Source organism: Centroberyx gerrardi, chromosome 3 (genome assembly GCF_048128805.1).
Source record: "Centroberyx gerrardi isolate f3 chromosome 3, fCenGer3.hap1.cur.20231027, whole genome shotgun sequence".
Classification (NCBI taxonomy): domain Eukaryota; kingdom Metazoa; phylum Chordata; class Actinopteri; order Beryciformes; family Berycidae; genus Centroberyx; species Centroberyx gerrardi.
Window position 1 is genome coordinate 13,604,024 of NC_135999.1, and position 21,170 is coordinate 13,625,193.

Below are 21,170 nucleotides of genomic sequence, written 5' to 3' on the forward strand. Positions count from 1 at the left end.
AAAGTTTACTGACCTTTTCAGGCTGATAAAAATCTTTATGATGTAAATTCAGAATATACACCTTGGTAATATCTAACCGATGCAAGTTACACAAAGAAAAAAAAGGGTGTTCTGTGGTGGGGACAAAACAAATTAGTGCTTTCCTGAAAATCTAATTAAACTGGTGGTTGTTTGCAATGATGCTCATCGACCAGAGGAGCACCCTCCGGTCTGCACCCAAGTTTCGATTTACCACTACATCAGTGATTCAGCTAGAAAACCACACCGACCCCGAACCTCGAGGCTTCCCCGACCCATCGAAGTTTGATTTCAGGAAAACTGTGTCTAGGATGAGGTGTCAACTATACCCCAAAAAGGTAATCAGTTTGATAACAGACACTATCAGGCTGTATGGTGATGGCAGAAGTGAAAGGTTGTGTTTAGGGTGGTTGTGCAAAATCAATTATTTAAAACATGTACACATACCGTGCCCTGAAGCCAAGCTGATAACGGGAAGGGGCTGCTTCGTCCTACAAGTATCCAGATGACAGGGAGCTAGGAAGTGGACAGAGTGTGTGTGTGTGTGTGTGTGTGTGTGTGTGTGTGTGTGTGTGTGTGTGTGTGTGTGTGTGTGTGTGTTAAAATGAAAGAAGACTCACCATGGGTAGAATCTCATACATTAACACTGCAAAAAATGATCAGTCATTTACTCTCATTCAGGCTTATCTCACCCCATTGGGAGTTTTTTTTTGTTTGAAGAAATATACTATTTCAATACTAAAAGGACTAATTGAGATGGGTATTTTTTGCAGTGAAGTCATGCTGCCCCCCCTTCCTTATCTCCTTCCCAACGCACCCTTAACTGCATTATATACGAGAGAGAGAGGGTTTTGACTGTTGGTACTGTGGAGGCAGCAGAAAGCTAATGTTTCACAGCTCTTCTCCTTTCCATTATTATTTCCAAATCGTAGTAGAATCATGTGAAAAAGCCAACACGTGCATAAAAGGTTGCATTTTATTTAGTCCACTTTAAAATCGACATTTTCTCTCTAGATTCATTAAAAAAGATAAAGCATCATCAGCTTTGCAGTCCATATCACAAATAAACTGCAATAAAGAAAGAGTGAAGTAGTATGAAGATGACATAGTAGGCACAGTTTTCAGTTCAAATGATACATGTTTGACTAGTTGATGGCAAAATATGTACAGCAATGATTTTATCTTTTATGGTAGCACATGCTTGGGACTTCTGAGTGAGAGTTCAAAGGTTAGTAAAGCAAAGATCTATGCGGAAAAAAAACCTTTTTATCACTACCTAGCACAGATGCATCAAGTCGACTAGATAAGGCAGTCAAATAATTTCCCAAAAGTGTATGCCAGCTCCTTTTGAAATAAATTAAACCTAAGAGGAGAGAGGAATGAGGAATATCAATGAACTTCTGAAACTAATTGACCGGCGCTTGTCAAATTAAGCATTTTCTATAGACTTTAGCAAATCTTTGTCCATATGAATGAAGAATACTGAGCTAGTTGTGGACAGGAAAATCCACCTGATGAAATAACTTGAAAAATAAATTAGAAATGGATAGTTGTATTAGTATGCATTTTCTTAAGAGTACCTGATTTTCTCTCTCTCTCTAGCCTAAGTTTGATACCTTTGCATAACTTATAGAAAGCCTCTCACTTTCTTTTAAAAACTCACAGTAATTCATTCATTTCTCACAAGTCCTGATACCACCTAAGACAGGCACAGGATTCTACCCTGCAGAATCCACATGCCTTCGAGTCAAACTCACTGGATATTCCATACAAATAAAGGACACTTTTCCTGTTTATATACATAACACTTTTGTACAGTCTTTGCACTTCCTCTAAAACAGATTGAAGCATTCCCACTCACAAAGTAACTGGAAATAAAAATCATTTTCAGTGGATTAAACGAAGCTTTGAGTGAATCCAAAGCTTTGACTGAGCACTTGGTTGCATTTCGTAAAAATGAGCGAGTTCAATTGGCTTTGCATTGAAAGAAAAACATCTAATATTCCTCTATGAAACTTGGGTTGTATTAGGTTACCTTAGGGATCCAGTTTGAAGTTTTCCTTAGGCACAGAATGGGGGTCAGTTTCAGCCATCCTTCGTAACTTTTACCATTAGTGAAGAACTTGTAAAACTGACCTCTGATCAGTGTCCACAGAAAACGTCAGCCCGCTTAAACAGGAGACACTGAGAAATCAACTGTTAACCAGCTACACTGACCAGTAAATGCTGTATTGACAAAGTATTCTGATCATGTTACCAAGTGATTTCACTCACACTCCAACACAATATCCAACAGCATTATAATTTAAAGGAAATGTTATCTCTGCATCAGCCCATAGTCCTTTCAAAGGTGAAAACCAGAACAAAAAGTTCTGACTGTAATCCAACATAAGAGGCAGTGAGTGTTCAAAGTTCATGAGTCTGCTGAACTCCAACTCCGAAGACAGGTCCGTCCTTCCACCTGCTTTCATACTGCATACAGCTTATTCCTGGCCCACACCCCTTCCTACAACTGGAGGCGCTGTGCTGTCCTTGGCCTGACAGCAGTGTAAACTAAAGACAGTTCAGTGGCTATTGGAGTTTCCACTGGGCCCTACAGACTAAGGATCTCAGTGAGGTGGAAGGTGACAGCTGGACTGTCCCAGAGCACGAGCCGCAGCCCGCGCTAGTGTCGAGGGCCCAGCGGGCTCTGTGTGTGTGTGTGTGTGTGTGTGTGTGTGTGTGGGTTGGGGGGGGTGAGCAGGGTCACTTGGGTCCCTTGGTGGGGGTGTCTGTCTCTGTGGACTGGCGGCCATCGTTCCAGGCCTCCCGGGTGCTCTTTAGGGCCTGTGTCCGTTGCTGGTCCACAACCACATAGTCCACACGCTCGTCCGACGCTGCCATGCCAGTTCCGTTGCTTTTCTTCTGCAGGAGGGAAAACACACAGAGAGATCAGTCTTTAAATGTCGTCAAATCGATTTTCCATGTTCTTCTAGTCCCTGTTTGGGGAGCTGCCTGTGTGTGCCTCAGGGTGTGAGGGGGCAGGTAAAGGAGAGTCCTACCTTCCTAGGTGGGGTAGATTTGCCGGGGTCCAGATCCAAATCCAGGTACTCCACCTGTTTGTCTCCCTTCGGCTTCACCATGGGGCTGCTCCCCCCATCCGCAGTCATGGGCGGACCGAGCTTCATGTTCTAGAAACCCAGGAACAGAGGACTTCATTTATGGAAGAGGAACATTCAGGCAGGGTCACAGTGAAAGGGCCCACTGGCACATATTACCACACTCTAGCATTGTCACAATAACCAGAATTTCGATACTACTTCGATACCACTGCAAGAGACTGAATGTACATTTAATTTTATAAACATTTGACACTTTCACCAAATGTGTTCTGTAAGCTCAAATTCCATTTCAACGTCGCCTTCAGAGGGCGTAGACATAGTGCGGATGGCTCGTGGATTGGGACAGTTAAAAGATGAAGAAGAAGGTGGATTGGAATACACAGATACGCAGTCTGGCTCCTGATAATGGACTGCAGCAGTCGGCGCAAGATTCAAGCAAACCAAACAGCTGAAAACATGTCGACAGCGTAAGATAGTCCACCATGTCTTGAGCTGAATCACAGTCCACGTAAACTGGTCGACAAAACTGGAGCCAGGAGCAAAATATGGAACCATTTAACTCATAGAGCCAACACAAAGTAACACAAGTAATTTAGCAAAGCATCTCAGTGATTTTTACATCATTGCACAGTTCATTTTCAATTCATTTTCTGTTCATTTTATCATTTGCTCCCATTGCAGAGTCGAAAATTTATAAAGTTATTTAAGTTATTTATAATCATATTGAATTTATGGTGCTTTCCATGACAGTTTTGATTAAAATAAAGCACAGTTGTTCTGTGACACTGATTGATGTTTTACTTTTTTGCCGTGGTATCGTAATATCAATTATTTTAGATATTACACTCAGTATTGGTAGCAAAGTCAAAATTCTGGTATTGTGACAACACTAACATACACACTGGAGCTAGAGGTGGTGTTAATTCTAAACTACAAGTGGGTGGGAGTATTAGAACTAGGATGGTGACAGAACTAGGACAGATATTAATTCTCAGGACAGGGATGGTTTAATTTACAACTAAAAATCACTGCGACTCGTGTATCCAAGCCGCAGCTTGTAGGTGTTGTTTGGGATTGATTACAGCACAGCCTGCACCATACAGTCAGCCTGTGTATATTCTTGCTGAACGTCCCTGGCCTGATCTTATGATAACATCTGAAACTGATAACCTTTGGTGCTCTGACATGGCAGCCCATGCATGTCTAACCTGGCAACCCTGCTCACCTCCTCTATGGTGTCAAGTTCCTCCACCTCCCTCTTTACAGGGGTGATGGGGACAGTGCAGTAGAAGGACTCCTCTCTACACACACAGTGAGAAGGAAATAGTAGGAGAGGAAAGAAGAGAAAAGCAGATGGTCAAGAACAAAACAGAGGAGAAAGAATGGATGAACGGGCAAAGCCAGAGAAAAGGGGGACTGGGAAGAAAGAAATTAACGTTATGAGTGATAAAGGAACAGGAAGTCAACAGACAATATCAAGGCAAATGTTGGAAAAAGGAAAATAATTGTTATAGCAACCAAAATGGGAAAATGTTACATCTAATACCCAGACTGTAAGAGGAAGTATCCCTCTTGATGCAGATGCACTGTGTTACCCCCATCAGTGTATGATAGATGTACCCACTCTATTCTTAATTGAAAATGAATGTCTGTTTCAGACAGACATCACTGAACGACTCAAAACACATCACATAACTTGATTCCATCTCTAACCCGCGCCCCAAAGAACAACAAGGGATCTTAATAACTGCAGTGAGGGTATTGATTTAGCAAAAAGAAGCATTTTCCACAGAACAGAATACCTGAAAGTCAAAGGAACAGGGGAAAAAAAGGAGAAGAAGAAAAGAAAGCGGAGCAGCAGGAGAAGAGGAGACTGTAAAGAAAGAGTTGAAGTGGCGAGGAGTCCCTCTGCGGCAACCACTGATTTGTCCATATTAAGGTAGGGCTTTGGGAGTGGAGCAAGGACTGCAAATGGCAATGGGACTTCTAATACTTTCTGCACAAGAAATACAGGTTACTGTGAGAACCTTAAAACTGATTCTTGGGCTCATACATATAGATGTATACTCCTATATATATGTATATATATGAATTAAAAACATTTCAAGGCTGCATGGTGTTCCACACTGGAGAGTCTATCTGCCTGAAACCAAACCATCTATCTACGGTACTCTGTAGTAGAAACTTTTTTTTGTAGTTTTTATTTGATTAATGAGGTGAAATACTCCCACAAAAAAAAAAAAAAAAAAATCACATATCAGTAAAAATCACAAACGACATATCTGATTATCACATTTGTGCTGTAGCTTTAAGTTTCTTGTGATTTGAATAGTAAAAAGGAAAATAGTAATCATGCAACTTCTTAGATGAGAAGATAGTTGTGTGTTACATACTGGTTCGTCTGTGGACATATTAGAGAGCATGTCTACATAATTCTCATCACAGTCCTCGGAGTCAGTGCTGGAGGCCGTGCTATGCACTGACGGGGGTCTCGGTGGCATGGCAAACCTAGAGGGACTGAGCAGCATTCACAATGTTTACACACCGACTTCCAGGCACTTGTGTGTGTGTGTGTGTGTGTGTGTGTGTGTGCATGCACAGACACGCACACAAACAAATACAGTCTCTGGCAAGCACACAATAAGACATAAGACACAACAGCCACTGCTATAAACCACTGCAGCCAGAAGAGTCCCTGCAGCTTTAAGAAGTACAGAAACAAACCTCATCCTAGAGAAGCCAACAAATTGCATTCAGTGTACTGTTGCTCTGGGGCAGATCCCAGACTTATTTGTATGAGCAGTGCTACTTTGGTCATGAAGTCACTACAGTAATGCATGGGTTGTTAGTGTCTACTCCTTTAGTTAATTGTATCTACTGTAAAAGGGAGTGTTCACACTATCCCACTTTGTTTTCTCTAGCAAATAACACTGCCTCAACTGCATTTTGTGCTGATAATATGAAAAAGCGGGAAGCACAGCGCACGCGGTTTCCATAACAACATTAGCAACTCTATTCAGCTGGCAATTTCAGCAATTTGTTTACATCGGTCCACGTCGTGTGTGCTCCTCTAAAACACTGAACTTTTCTCAGCTTTTGAAAGCACTTTGCTCCGCCTAAAAAGAAGCGAGGTACAGCTCCTTTTCCAAATCTACTACTACTACTCCCCATTGATTTTAAACTAAAAAAAAAGGCATGTAGGAAACAGCAGGAAAGTGTGAACACACCCAAAGCCACCAGGACTACGTAGAATTTTAAATGCCATATTAGGTTTTTTAACACTTACTCCCGAGCGAATGAGCGTGTGACCGGCGAGCGGACAGGCGCGCAGGGCTCCTCCCATTCTGGCAGTGGTTTGATCTCCAGGGGGGCGGGTTTTCCTGGAGGAAGGTACACACACACACACACACACACACACACACACACACACACACACACACACACACACACACACACACACACACACACACACACACACACACACACACACACACACACACACGTCAATCACTGCTCAGGACATACAGGCTACATCAAAGTAAGGAGGACAAAGGTTCACAGCAGAAAAGTTACAATATTATTTTCCACATGCAGTTAATCAACTGGGGTGTCTATGATCTTGTGTTGTACATTATCATATTAATTCTATTGCAGACTGTAAGGCCAACACTGGGACAAATTACAGTATAATTAATGCACACAAAATGCAATGCTACTTAACAACAGTGCTGTAATACACTATAACTGCAATACAATAGGGCAACCCACTATAGACACCATGGCTTCGGTCTATCTGAGCACTGCAGAGGGCAGAAGAGACCTTTCGCTATTAACAACTCACACCTACTAATGGAATATGTCCATGGACGTCACCATCAGCAATGCGATGAGTTTGAGAAAACAACACTGTAAAATGTAAGACTCTACACTTAATATAGAGGGAATCAAACTGGGGCATGCCAGTAGATATGGACAAAAGCTGGAGAGTAGGGAAGATAAGCCATACTCTGTGTGTGTGTGTGTGTGTGTGTGTCTCTCTCTCTTTCATTAGATGATATCATTGTTCAATTTCCTCCTGAAGAAGCTATCTGTTGCCTTCCAGCCATGTTAGAATATTATAGTTTTTTTTGTTTTTTTTTAAACAATAATCCTGTTGTGGCAAAAACTTTGAAATGTAGAACAAAAACAGGTCAAAAAATATCTAGGAGAAATGTTAGTAATTTCCTGGCATGTAGTTGATTGGATAACAGACGTCACATCAGAGGGAGGAGACATTTAAGTAGAATGGTAGTAACAGTATGTTTCTAAAGGCATGTTGTGACAGCTCATGAGTGCCAAAACTGTGACTATTCCAATTGGCTATCCCTGAGGTACACACTCATCCACCCCCTGCTGGGATTTAAAATAATAAGACCGGGTTAATGCACCAGCTCTGACACCCAGCTTATGTTTTTAAACCCATTTGGGTGCCGCTGGATGGATATGCACCTCAAAGAGAACAACAAATATTAAAGTAAGGTTAAATTGACCTGTGTTTTTGTACAGTTCATCACAGAAAAAACATGAGCCAACAGGCCTGAGAAACCAGGGCTATCCCATAGTGCACCACTTCCAGCATGCGTACAGTCAAGATGAAATGGAGTTGGTACAAGTCAAAGAATGAAAGGTGTTTTTCAAATACACAATGGCAGTTTAGTTTTTGAGTACCTACCCTTGCGTCGTCCCCTCGGGAATTCACCTACGGTTTGAGAGTCGGTTCGCTCTAAACCGACACCTTTTGCTCTTATTATTTTAGGACTCTGACCTGATTGGTGAAAGAAGACTTGGCTCATTATAAAATTTTTGATGATCACAACAATTTAACCCTGTTCCAACACCGAACCCCGCCATGCAAAGCGAAAGACAAGACTTTGCTGAACAACAAAAACTACACCTATCTCACGCACACCCAACCCCAACCACCTCGTTGTGCGGCACAGTTATAAAGAGGACTATTGTCATGACAACAGCAGACCCAAAATACCCAACATGCACCTCACTCCATGCACCACGGCTTCCCACGCAAAGACTGACATCACAGCTGTGCATGCATGATGAGCTGTGTATAAGCATTGAGAACACACTGAGAAAGCATGTCATATTGAGAACAGCACACCCAGATCTGCAGAATAGACTAAGTGTAACTAGCTAGGCACATAGCTCCTTTTACATTATCATACTGAATAGAACAACATTTTTCTGTAGTGCTGACAGGAGCTAAAAGCACAATGTATCACAAGCTCAAACTAAGATCATTAATTGCAGTGGAATCCCATGTCAAAGCAATGAAAGAGTGAAAGTCTTTTGCCAGCCTTGACCACAGATGCCACGGCCTTCACAACATAATCGACAGAACCAAATCAGACAGAGAGGTGCACAGAAAGATGGACTCATCAGGTAGTGGGTTGGCTAAGTGTAGAGAGAGTGCAGAGGAAATTTGGCATGGCTCATGGTAACAAATACATCAATAAAAATAAAAATCCAGGGAGAAAACAAAGGATCATTCCCGAAGAATCTCTGAAGCAAACCCACTATATTTGTTATGAAATGATTTTGAATGAAATGCACCTATAAAGGTCATATTTCACTTTCTTATCAAATTTGTTTTCTGTACTTATATCCTCATAGTAATATCTGCCAATAGTGATGTCACTCACTTGCATCTACTTCCCTTCAGTTTCAGGCTGAATATCATACTTATTGATCAAAGTAGATCAACCAAAATGTTGTTTTTTATAATCTGACTTGACTGTGCTTCACCCTGGCTTATGTGCAACTTCTAATAAAAGTGAATCAAGGAAAAAACTGACTGCAAGTGGCGGCTACATGCTCCATGGGGAGCATATATCCGCCACTCCGAGGTAATGTTAGAGGTTGATTGCCAGCAGGCACGCCAGGTAAGTGTAATGAAAATGAAAACATTGCACCAAAGTGAAATGTCACTTTAAGATTTACTAGAAATCTGACCATGGGAGCTGAAGTTTTCTAATACCTGTTGGGAGATGAAATACTTTATAGCTATAACATGTCCTATTTTCTTCACAGTGACAATAATGACCCTGGCCTTTGGGTTTGCCTGTGTGATGTCTAGGGCTGGGTATCGATACTCGATACCTTTAAGGTATCGACCGAAATAACCCAGTACCAAGTAGTATCGAAACTTCTCCAGTCAAACGATACCTGCATTCGATACTTTTTGTACACAGATCTAGAAAAAAATGACTATTGGTATGGTTTTGCTCGCAGCCAATCACCGCAAGCGTTCTTCGATTTAATGCGACGTGTGATTGGCCCGCTACCGCAGCAGCTACAAACCATACAGTCTGTGGTGAAGTCAAGCGCGGTGTATGTGACGGAGTCGGCAGTTCAGCGTGCCGAGATGCCACCAAAACGTTAAAAAAAAGGTATCGAATGAAGTACTCTATTGGTATCGGTATCACTTTAAGGGTACTGGTATTGGTACTGGTATCATAATTTTTTAAACGATACCCAGCCCTAGTGATGTCTCCCTGCCTCCCTGTCATTCTCCCCCTCTCTCTCTCTCCGTGCCTCTTGCTCTGCCTTCCAATCTGCCCAGATTATAATTCCCCTTGCTATTAGGTCTCTCATCAAAGGGCTCCATTCAGACAGAGGGAACAAAGGCGATGGAGGTGACCAGTCCGGGCTTCGGTCACTCCGTGGCACAGGGACCGGCCCCCTCCAAAATGGTCCACAGGGCCTCTGGAGGCTGGGACAAAAGTGCCTTTGACAAGGGGCTAACTGTGCTGGATGGGAGAGGTTGTAGCAGGCACTGAACTAATTTAGCACAAGGAGAAATAGGCTGTGTGTAGGACAGGCCGAGAGGAATGTGGTGGTATTTAGTACAGACCGAGGGAGATAAACTGGGAGAGACATAATGGTAAACAAGATATAATGATAAATGACACTGTTTTGAAAATGACTGGAACTGATGAACCGATCTAAGGAAGGTTTCATGACCATGAGCCAGCACAGTGAGAATTACAGCTGAATGTCAGACAAAGCACGAACAGCTGGTTAGTATTAGTGACTACTGAGCATACACAAGCAAGGTTAGCAAACAAATAAACTTCAGCACACACCAACCCTGCAGCAAAATTGGATAAACCTTCATTTACACACCCACGCACAACTACATCTGCACATGCACACACGCACACACACTTACACCTGTTCTCCTCTCACCTTTGCGGTCAGGTTTGAGATTGCGGTCCACAGGTGGGGGCTGGCAGTCACTGATGAGCATGGGCCTGCGAGGAGGGGTCTTGGGACTGGAACGGAAGCCCATGTGGGCGGGCGGGGGGACCTGCTTGCCCAGGGAGGAGAACTCCACGGTGCCCGGCGTCATGGGCACGTAGTTGGGTTCCTGCATGGGCTCCGACAAGCTGCCTGAGTGATGGTGTGACGGGGAGTTGGCGCTCATGGGGACGTAGTTCTGGTCTACCTCTTCAGTGGACTGGCTACCCACTGGCATCATGCCTTTGTTTTTCTGGGGAGGGGGGGGGGGGAACAGGCACACACATAAAACACACACACACACGGTATGAGGCTGCCACTCAATTTAGTTTAAGCCTTCAGGCACTAAGATAAGATGCATACTTGGCTTCTATGTATTTATGAGCTTACTATCCAGTGAACTAGAAAATAACCTATTAACAACACTTACAAAGTAGCTGTTGAAGCTTTGGTTGAAGTCAAATGAACAGCTTTTGTCGGAGGGAAATGACCTGGGAATGTCATAGCTGTCCTGGGATCCAAAATCTGCAAAACACAAGTAAAAGTATTACCAAATGTACACATATTTGAAATATATACAAACAAACTCAATATAATAATGTTATCTGTAAATGTAGAACATATAAGCCTACACTTTCCAACTAAATGTCTTAATTTCAAGCTCATCTATATCATATAGTGGCCTGAATGTTTACATCTCAACAATCTAAGTTCTTGTCATGACTAGGCAAACATTCAATTATGCATTGGGGCTGTGGTGTGTTTAGTAGCTCTATACAAAGGCTGTATAGTGCATTGTTGTTGTTCTCTGCATGGTCATTAGGCACTGATGCTAATGCATTTCACTTACAGCCACAGGGACCACAGTGGTGCTAGGAAAAGCTCGAAACTTGAAAGGCAAATGAGATTGTCATGATAAAGCTATGGGCTAAAGACTACGGGGGGGAGACGATGACAGGGAATAATTAAGATGAGAAATGTCACTCCTGTGCAATGTCGGAACTGCACAAGAATAGAGAGAACGTTTCAAAGGGGTCCAGTGAAACCCCACCTTTTTCACAGGACAGTTTAAATCACTTGAGCTGGATTGTTATTACTATACGATGGTTCTTTACAGTGTCTTTCCATTCCAGTTCCTTTAGACCTCTGGACCCACTGAACATCAGTCATCAAGGTGGAGATACATTTCTCAGCTACATCTCATGTTGAGAGGAATATTCACGGAAGTTTCAAGTATATTAAATTCGAATTATACCTACATCGGCTCTACGAGTTGAAGCCGGGACACTTACCTAATGTTGTTATGTGTAATGATTGCTAGTTTGAAAGCTTCCACAAGTCCTTAGTACAGGCTATGACTGACAACAGAGATAATGTTTCATCTATGACCTCAGATTCTCTTTGGTTTTTGTAAATGATTATCCTGCCAGTAACACTCCTGTAATGACGCTTGTCACCACAAGAGGGAGTAGCGAGGAGAAGAATTGTCAGTTTCCTTCCTCAGAGTTAATAGGGCTGCCCCCCTTACTCCATTAGTCAACAAATTGGTTGCTCGGGTCTTGCCAGGGACTGTTGACTAGGATGTTTGCCTATTTTTTTTCTATATCTCCTTTTTATTTTTTTTCCTTTCTGCACAGGACTTTATAAAGTCCTATAATTTTAGGTAAGTGGTAAAGGTTAAGGCATTGTTATTATTATTGTTGTTAGATGTTAGGTCGCTGTTTCGGGAAGAAACTGTGGGATAAATTATATATATTATAATTCTAATTATAGTTAGTTATTCTTACACAGACACTTCTATACAATAGATCGTCTTGGGCTCAGATCTTATCTGTCAGGTAAAAGCATCTGCTGCTTAGATGCAAAATGAAACTGATGATGGGCTCATAGCAATTGCTGTTATGTTATACCCACATCACTGCTTTGGAATGATGCCTTACACTTATGCAATTTTAACACAGTATTCAAATATCACGATGAACAGCATCTGCCTAGCACCATCATGCGTATGTGTCTGTGCTGTCATATGTGATCCTGGCAGAAGTCTGAAAGCACCTTGGCTGATAATTGTAGTTAAAAACATGTGTAGTTTCAAGGATGGGTCAGAGGGTGTGTACTTGTTGTGCATGAATGAAGACATATGAAGACAAGTCATGGTGTAAGATGGAAGGAATATCTGGGAGAGTACATACTGTAAATTTCTGTGACAGTCAAAGTATACCGTTCATGAAAGAAAGGACTGGGTAAATGTACTGAAATGATGTGTAAATGTGTAATCTCACTTAAAATTGAATAGTAAAAAAAAGTAAGGATAATTGTAGTCGACCAAGCCATAAATTCATGCGTAACTTGACACTTGACACCATCAAAACCTCAGATAGTGCCCATCAGATTACTGTGAGTCTAGTTATACATGATTTGGGATTGCAGCATGTGGAAATCATCATCAAAGCACTTAAATTTCAAAGCCCCCTAACACATCTCCAGGGCATTGCCTGATCTGAAGTGTTCAGGTCCGCTAAGTATTTCATAGTTTCAATGTTTTGGGCGAAAATAGATGAGTAAAGACGAAAATAGGCAGTGCAGCTGGAGGAGGAACATGCCAAGAGCTCCGGTGACGCCTCTCATCATCCATCTAAAATAAGATTAAGCTCAAAAGAATATCAAATACGTACATAATAGATGTTCAAAGGCGTTGAAAAGTGCATTTAAAAAGTGTCTGAGTGGTGGCACATATTACTGCACACAAGGGTAAGAAATTATTTGTTATTTCAAGTGAGAGGGAAATGAGACAGCTCAGTGACTGAGTGGGACATTGTGACCATCTCACATTATAATATGATGGTGGATGCTGGTGACGGGTACATGCCCAAACACTACGCCATTGGTCTTAATATTATAATCGTTTGATTTCAGCATTTTCGCATCGTGAAGTGTGACATGGTATAAAGACTTTCTGAGGAGCACTTTGCAGAACAAGAAAATAAGAAATAGTGGTTAGTAAATGTGATTAAACACCACACAATGGCATTTTTACAGTCTGCTAATGCAGGGTAAGTATCAACTCCAACTTTATGTTCAGCAGCAGTAAACAAAGCCCTCGCCCTGACACAAACCTTTCCGGAGGCGTGAAGAGTCGACAGTGCCAATAGTGTTGCTGCGTAGCGCCTTACTCCCAGCACTGGTGGGCACACAGTAGTTTCCGTCCGTCTCCGAGGCTGAGCGAGGCACACAATAGGTGTCCGTAGGCGAGCGCTCAGCAGGGGGCGGTGGGGGTCCTGAGGTGGAGCTGAGCGAAGGCTTGGGTGGTCTGGGAGGGGGGACTACATCTCCCCCGCCCTCCGAGCCTCCTCCCCCTGCCGAGGACGGCAACGTGCGGGGCACCTGGTAGGTACAGTTGGCACCAGGTGTAGGCGGGATGTCGTAACTGACCGATAGGTTGCGCATCTGCGTCTCCATCGAGGGCTTCCGCGACGGCGTGTTGAAGACGTACAGGTCGGAGCCCTCCCCGCCGTCGGGATGGGCCGCAGGGGAGGAGGCCGACTTGGGGAGCAGTACAGTGTCCTGGGAGTAGCTGCGCGGGAGGTGGTAGAGGCCGGTGTCGGCTGAGAGGGAGGCGCCGCGTGACGGTGGCGAGTCGTAGATGGAGGAGGCGGAGGCTGGGGCCGGGTGCTGGGGGAAGAAGCCGTTGTGTGAGGCGTGCTTGGCTGAGGAGGTGGAGGATGTGGGTGTGCGGTGGGAGGGGAGGTTGTCATTCAGGTCTGTCTCTGAAGAGGTAGACTTGGAACACTCAGCATGGGCTCTAAGAAGAAAACACACATACACACCAGAGAACTAAATATCCAAAACACAACATGTTGTTTTAGAGACGTCAAACAAACCACACAAACATGGCACACCATTGCAAGCCACAGTTAGTAATTTAAAGCAAAGACATGTCTTATCACTCATCTTTGGCATTCCCTTGCCATATTAGGATGATGAAATAGCACTTTTGAGGTCTGAAATTGGAGGATTGAGTCACTCACTTGCTGGGTAATTGCTTAACATGCAGGCAATGACAAAAACAATATAGCGTGAGGGAAAGAACAATTCAGTCTGGTCTACTGTATACGGAGGCCATGTTGATAAAACACATTCAAACACATCAAATCCAGCATTGACAATCGTTTAGAGATGCCATGTACATCTACAGCAGAGTGTACCTAGCTACAGTGTGTGTGTGTTTGTGTGTGCATGTGTGTGTATGCCTGGTCTGTCTGTTTATACACGTGTAACACTCCACACAAGCAGGCAGTTCCAGCTGGATGGCTGGCCACTCACAGACTAGCCTGTGGAGGAAGAGTCTTGCTCTCACACTCCTCCAGGAGCAAATACTCCTGGTCTCCCTCCACTGGAGAGGGAGGCTGCACTGAGCTACACACCACACAACAGAGACAGAGACAGAGACAGGGAGGAGAGCAGCAGCAAAAATGAAATGTAGGAAAGAATAATTGGACTGGGAAAAATGTACAGAGAGAAACTTATGTCATGGTATAACAGCATAGCACACTGAGAAGAGACTCGCACATATGCACTACCAGTCAAAAGTTTGGACACACATTTTTCTTTATTTTTACTATTTTTCACATTTCAGAATAATAGCAAAGACATCAAAACTATGAAATAACACAAATGGAATTATGCAGTGACCAAAAAAGTGTTAAACAAATCAAAACTATCTTATATTTTAGATTCTTTAAAGTAGCCTCCCTTTGCCTTGATGGAAAGGCAAAAGCTTTGGAAAGAAATACACGCATAGGCATCACCTTCATTATTTATATTTGTCTAAGAAACAAATTTCAAGCATCTAAGCATAAGCCTTTAGATCAAAATGGCTTTAAGATAATGAAAAACATAGTACATTCAATCAGTTGTGTCCAAACTTTGGACTGATAGTGTAAGCACTCATGGACACACACACACACACACACACACACACACACACACACACACTGACCTGTTGGGCTCGGGCTTCTTGCTCTCACAGTTGACCAGCCACAGGTAGTCCTGGGGCTCCTCCAAGCTGGACTGAGAGTCCAGGTGGCGCACACTGACCGGTTGGTATGGAGGGGGCACGCTGGCCAGCACCGCTGCTGCTGGACCAACAATACTGCCCAGTGCTGGGTGAGGGGGGGTGTCCACCACCAAGCCTCCTATGGCCGACTGGTGAGCAGCTTTTGCTGCCTCTGGAGGAGGGACACAAGAGAGGTCTAAGGGTTACTTCATGTTAATGCTGTTTATCCTGTTATTATCCTTTAGTGTATCTAACTGTATATCTCAAAACACTGAAAGGTCCAATAAAAATGAAATATTTTCAAATACACGGTATAACTTGAGGGGAGGGACATTATATACTAGTCCAAAGTGGATGTTCAGAAAACCTGTGCATAAGCGTAACTGTGGGCACAGGAGCAAGTGTGAATACACACAGAGCTCAGCCTCCCACACACATATTGTACACTCAAGACATGATTGCCTAAATAACGCTGGCAAGTACAGCTGATATCAAGGTTAAACACATCTCAAGTGCTTGGCGGTCACTGCAGTAAAACTGCATTGATTTAGCGTCATAAGTAGGTATTCTGGTCACTGCTCTAAGAAATATAAAACACATATACACATGAAAACACGTATATCTATAAACACAGTTTTGTTTTTTACATAAATTCTTTAAGCTAGGGAGGCAAACTCATACAGTAGTCTCTGAGTCATGTTCCACATCTTTAACCAGTGTTTGCTTTTAGAATCCCACACACTCCTCTTTTTCAGACAGCATTTCCTCAAGGTCTCTTCTTTGTCACACACAGTGCGAGCCTTCAAATGTTAGGATCCTTTTCAAACCCTTCTACTCGAGCTGATTATTGTGCTGCAGTGAAGACTGAGATGGCTGATAGGGATGCTAGCTGGAATATATCTGCTTTTTCTTTCTACATCTTTCTACCTTTTTCTCCTGATCTCCCTATTTCACAATTCCCCTCCCACTCTCTTCCATAACAGCCATGCTTTTATCTCATGCAGGGCCCCCTCTCTCTCTTATTTTCAAACTCAGTTTCTCTCTTTACTGTGCATCACTTGCTCCCCTCTCTTCCTCCTCCAGCTCCCCTCCTCCTCCCCATTTGTTTGTTGAAGCTCTAAGTGCTGATTCAACCAGGCAAAGGGAAAATCCCCTCTGCTCATACTCATCTTCCACCTCCTACATTGTAGCTCATAGCCTTGGTTCTCTAGCCCCCCTACTGCTCCCTGCTCCAATATCTGCCCAGCCATGAAGCACTCTAGCCTGGCCACAGGAGAGTAGGGGGTGGGTCTCAGATGCGGAGAGATAGAGTGCAAGAGAGTGCAAAAGGGAGAGCCAAGGCCATTCTTTTGTAATGAGAACTGTGAGGAGGCCTATGTGCAAGGATGTTTGTCTTTGGACCCAGTTTCTCCTTGAATGGTGTTACTGTTTGTGTGTACATAGGGGATTTAACAGCCAGGTCCAATAACTCTGTTGTAGAAGGTGCCATGAATGTTGTTATCAGGGTTGCCCTGCAACACTAGCTAGCAGAGGTTGAGACAGTCACAATACTGAGGAGATGCTGACCTTGGAGCAAGATAAGTAGTGCCTCTGTTGCCAGGTCTGAATAGAAGAAAAATACATGCCTCTCCTAACGATTTTTAGTGGCACGAGATGGCAGATTAGTGCATTAGTCAATTTTCATCAGATCAAACCAACAGTGTCCACAAATTCATTTGAGGAGAGGAAGAAATCGTAGAAGAGCAAGACTGAGAAGCAAATAGCACAGTCTAACCCACCATTCTGGTTTGGGGGGCTATTAGGCTCAAAGAAAGAAAGAAAGAAAGAAAAAGAGAGAGAGAGAGAGAGAGAGAGACAGAGAGAGAGAGAGAGAGAGAGAGAACAGCATGCAAACGAGAGAATGAGAACCAGATAAAGGAAAGGAAAGAAAGAGTGGCAGTGGGACTGACAGGCATACAATGCTCTGATTATCCAGTACTGGGAACAAGGGTAACGTGAGCCTATCTCAACACATGGATCATTAGGCCTTGGCTGAGAACTGTATTGAACAGAGGCCTTCTGGTGCACACAACTGGTTCATCTAACTCCATTAGAAAAAGAGGCAGATATCTGAGTAGCAAAGCGCTAAATCAGAAGGGAAACCAGTCAAACATACAGTAACTGGCCTGTGAGCTATACTTCTTCAACTTGTACAGTTTATTTCTTTACTTATTGCTAATGAGATGAGGTACACCCTGATTTAAAGGTCCCATCTTATGGGAATTCAAATTTTCCTCAATTTCAATCTGACTAAATTACTGAAATCCTTGTAATCAGACCAGTCTGCAGCATTTGAACTGAAATACCCTGTGGAAAGCCTCCACTCAGTAGGTTTACCTCAGTTGAATTAGAGGAGCAAAACAGACATGGATTTCTATGAAAATGTCACGAAATATTACTTTAAGCATCATTCATATGGGACATTCATATGGACCAACACCACCCCCGTCACCACCTTGTATTGTAGTGGTTTGTGATTGACACAAACAATGGAGTCACATTTCCACAACAGAGACGAGTAGGCCAGCTAACTAACTAACTAGAGCAGACATCCAACAATCTAGTGAAGGGGTAATGTATGATGCAAAATACTGCAATAATAATACTGCTTTGTTATTTCCGTTTTTTGGCTTGAGAATGAGATGTTGCTCCCCCTCCCTGGCTTTGTGGCGAATGCATTTGTTTTGAAGAGCAAGAAGAAGGATAAGAGTTGATAACAATAATAATTGCCAATAATAGTTTCATAAATAATTAATAAACAGTAGTTTTTAAGCTTTGGCTCCATTTGCTGTAAAGCAATACAATAATTTTCCAGAGAAATCCGGCCCAGGTGGTACACAATGTAAAATGCAATGTAGAGGATGACAGATGCTGCCAATCTGCTCAGCAAAAATGTATTGATGTTAAAATGCTACACGTAGCACCTTTAAGTGAAGGTCTGAACTGTGCCCTAATTGGTTGAGGTAGCGCTGATGTGTGGCTAGCTTAACACCTGATGTCCTCCTCCTTACCGTCATCAGTGGGGTTAAAGCCGCAGATGTCGCAGATGCAGCGCACCCACTTGTTCATCTCGTCTTCAGTGTCGGCCACCAGGTAGAATACACGGTCAATGGTCTTGATGTCAAATATGAAGCTGTGCTCCAAGTCCTTCTTGTTGAACGTCAGCCCAGCGTCCACCTGAAGGAGCAACCAACTGGGCTTAGCTTTACACGGCATCAGTCAAGAACAGGAGTTTCTTTGACTGTGAATATGATTTATAGCCAGTCAAAGAGAAAGTACGCTACCTGAATGCATATGTTTATGTACCAATGTTTATGTGCACCTATAAATGCCACTAGGCATATCACAATTGTAATTTTGCAAGAAATAATCATATATATTAGCAGCAACGTGCCACTGGGCTGTGCTAGTCACTGGCTGGTGGGAGTGAGAAAACCTACCTGCTCACACAAGTTGAGGTCAATCACGCGGATGGGCTTCTTGGCGTGGTCATTCTTGTAGTACTCCAACACGTCTGGGTCGCCTGTCAGACGGCCACTGCGGAGAACAAACCACCGCTTCTTCCATGCCTGCGGGAGGGCAGAGAAACGGGGCCAAAGGTTATTTGTGTGTTCTCACACTGACTGCTCCATTCCGAACTGACCGCAGGCCGGCCAAATGCTTTATTTTTCCAGGTTAGCCTGTGTGTCCCAGCTTAGCCTGTGTCGCTGTGTGCATTCTCCACCAGCTGCACAGCCCTCACTGAGGCACACTGGGACTCAGAGGGAAGAGGTCCGCAACCAGAAATATGTGTCTGGGACAACCAGAACAAAAGCCACATAGTTTGGTCTAGCACCCTGATTGGGGTGAATAACCCAATCTATAAAGAGAAACAGGCAATTAGGTCTTCTTTCTAAATGGGATTTGTTGTCTGTAAGAAAGAGGGACCACATAGCAGACAGAGGAGTTTAAATTCAGGGCATACCACATAGTTGAGAAAGTAAAAATATGAGACAGGGAAATATGCTCTGTGACTTTCATTCATTATACATAGCTAGGGGGCAGTTTAGTGCCAAAAGCCTGATCCCTAAGTACACTCTGACATACTTAGTAATGTGATAGTCAACAAGAGACCAGGTGTTTCTCTTCTAATCCAGGAGTTTTTAATATATCAGTTATGGATTCTTGAGGCCAAGTTTATGAAAAATCGCAAATATCAAATAACAAATATCAAACATCACAAATATCAGCTCCCATTGTAATCCAAAATATAGATCTATTTTACTCTAAAGTTGGCAAACAATTGCAAACCACACAGCTTCAAAATCTGTTTAAAACAGATGCTCAGCTGTTACACCATGAGTCCTTGTATTAAGAAATCAAATCGATGAAAGATTTCTTCTATAAAATGAAATGTGAACAAAGCCAGCAGCAGGGTGACTGTGGCACTACACTGATGGTATACTCCTGTTCCCAGATTTTTACAGTTTCCACACCGCATTTGCAGTCTTCAAGTGTATATCAAGTGTTTAGAGAAGTTAACCAGCAGCCATTCACTGCATACAGACCCAATGAGGTCATGAACTTTTGATTTTGCCTAGTCATAGCAGTTAGGCTAGACATTTTGTTTTTGGGATCAAAAATGAGCTCTGGGCAAAACACCAGGGAGCCTTATCCAAGCGCTCACTGGATTTTGTCCTAAGGCAAGCGATTTATCCAAAAACCCATTATTTCCTTTTATTGATACAGCTAAGGGGAAGTGTCTATGGGCGCTTTATAGAAGAGTCTTCCATCTAATGGTGCACTACAGAAAACAATGAACATCATATCAGATGAATAGATGAATACCGTATCAGAAGAGCTTTTCTCTAACCAGTGCTCTTGAGTTTGAAATGAAGGAAGAGACCAGTAGAAAAACAACCACTGCTGAGATCAGACAGTTCAGGAAGCATGCCAACAGAGTGCAAGGAATGCAAACTAAAGCTTTGTTGTTGTTTTTTTGGGGTAAGATTTTGACCGGATTAACAATGCTGTGGGCTTTTTTTCATCCCTCAGCTGTTTTTCCATCCACAGGGTGCCCTTTGTTAGTGGGCCAAGCCCCAGACTGAGACAGCATGGACAGCATCAAACCTTTCCCTCCACAAACAGGCCAGGCTAGGCTGAAGAAATAAGCAGCCCTATACAGAACCCCTGGCTATTTAACTGCACACATGCACAGGAATCACACACGGACACACACACACACACACACACACAAAAACGCTAATTAACACACACTACCATATACATCAAGAATTGAAACACACACTTCACTTCCCATAGAGAAATTGTGTGGGATCATCACAGCCTGTCAGAAACATCCACACACTCTGCATGGTATTCCACACTCACACAAATGCGCACACACACACACACACTGACAAGTGCAGTCCACCACTTGCATTTAATACAGTGCAGTACAAAAAGCCTACATTACATCATCACAAACACACCCACGTAGTGTGAACAAGGCTTAAACCTACATACTCTTAAGGCCCATTCACATCTAGGATTTTAACTATAAAGATAACTTTAAACTATAAAGATACATTGATGCTTAAGCATTCACACTACAACAATATTTGTGAACAGTTCCTCAGCAAATGAGGAACTTTCTACAACTTTAATTTGATTGGTTGAAAATG

At 43.0% G+C, this 21,170-nt stretch overlaps 1 protein-coding gene across 4 annotated transcripts in view; it reads right to left on the bottom strand.

Annotated features, from left to right (window-relative positions):
* Nucleotides 1–992: 992 nt before the first annotated feature.
* Nucleotides 993–21,170, bottom strand: part of gab1 (GRB2-associated binding protein 1) — a 57,298-nt gene continuing 37,120 nt past the window's right edge. For 3 of the 4 annotated variants that reach the window (XM_078282476.1, XM_078282489.1, XM_071911769.2), the window contains 11 exons: nt 18,948–19,076; nt 18,519–18,684; nt 15,412–15,640; nt 13,529–14,214; nt 10,843–10,937; nt 10,362–10,665; nt 7,831–7,923; nt 6,406–6,499; nt 5,513–5,636; nt 3,060–3,188; nt 993–2,922 (listed from right to left, as the gene is read on the bottom strand). In XM_078282476.1, the coding sequence (XP_078138602.1) occupies nt 2,764–2,922; nt 3,060–3,188; nt 5,513–5,636; nt 6,406–6,499; nt 7,831–7,923; nt 10,362–10,665; nt 10,843–10,937; nt 13,529–14,214; nt 15,412–15,640; nt 18,519–18,684; nt 18,948–19,076 (2,208 nt within the window). In that variant the 3' untranslated portion in view covers nt 993–2,763. The remainder of the gene's footprint in view (nt 2,923–3,059; nt 3,189–5,512; nt 5,637–6,405; nt 6,500–7,830; nt 7,924–10,361; nt 10,666–10,842; nt 10,938–13,528; nt 14,215–15,411; nt 15,641–18,518; nt 18,685–18,947; nt 19,077–21,170) is intronic. The other variant, XM_078282482.1, reaches the window with a different exon arrangement.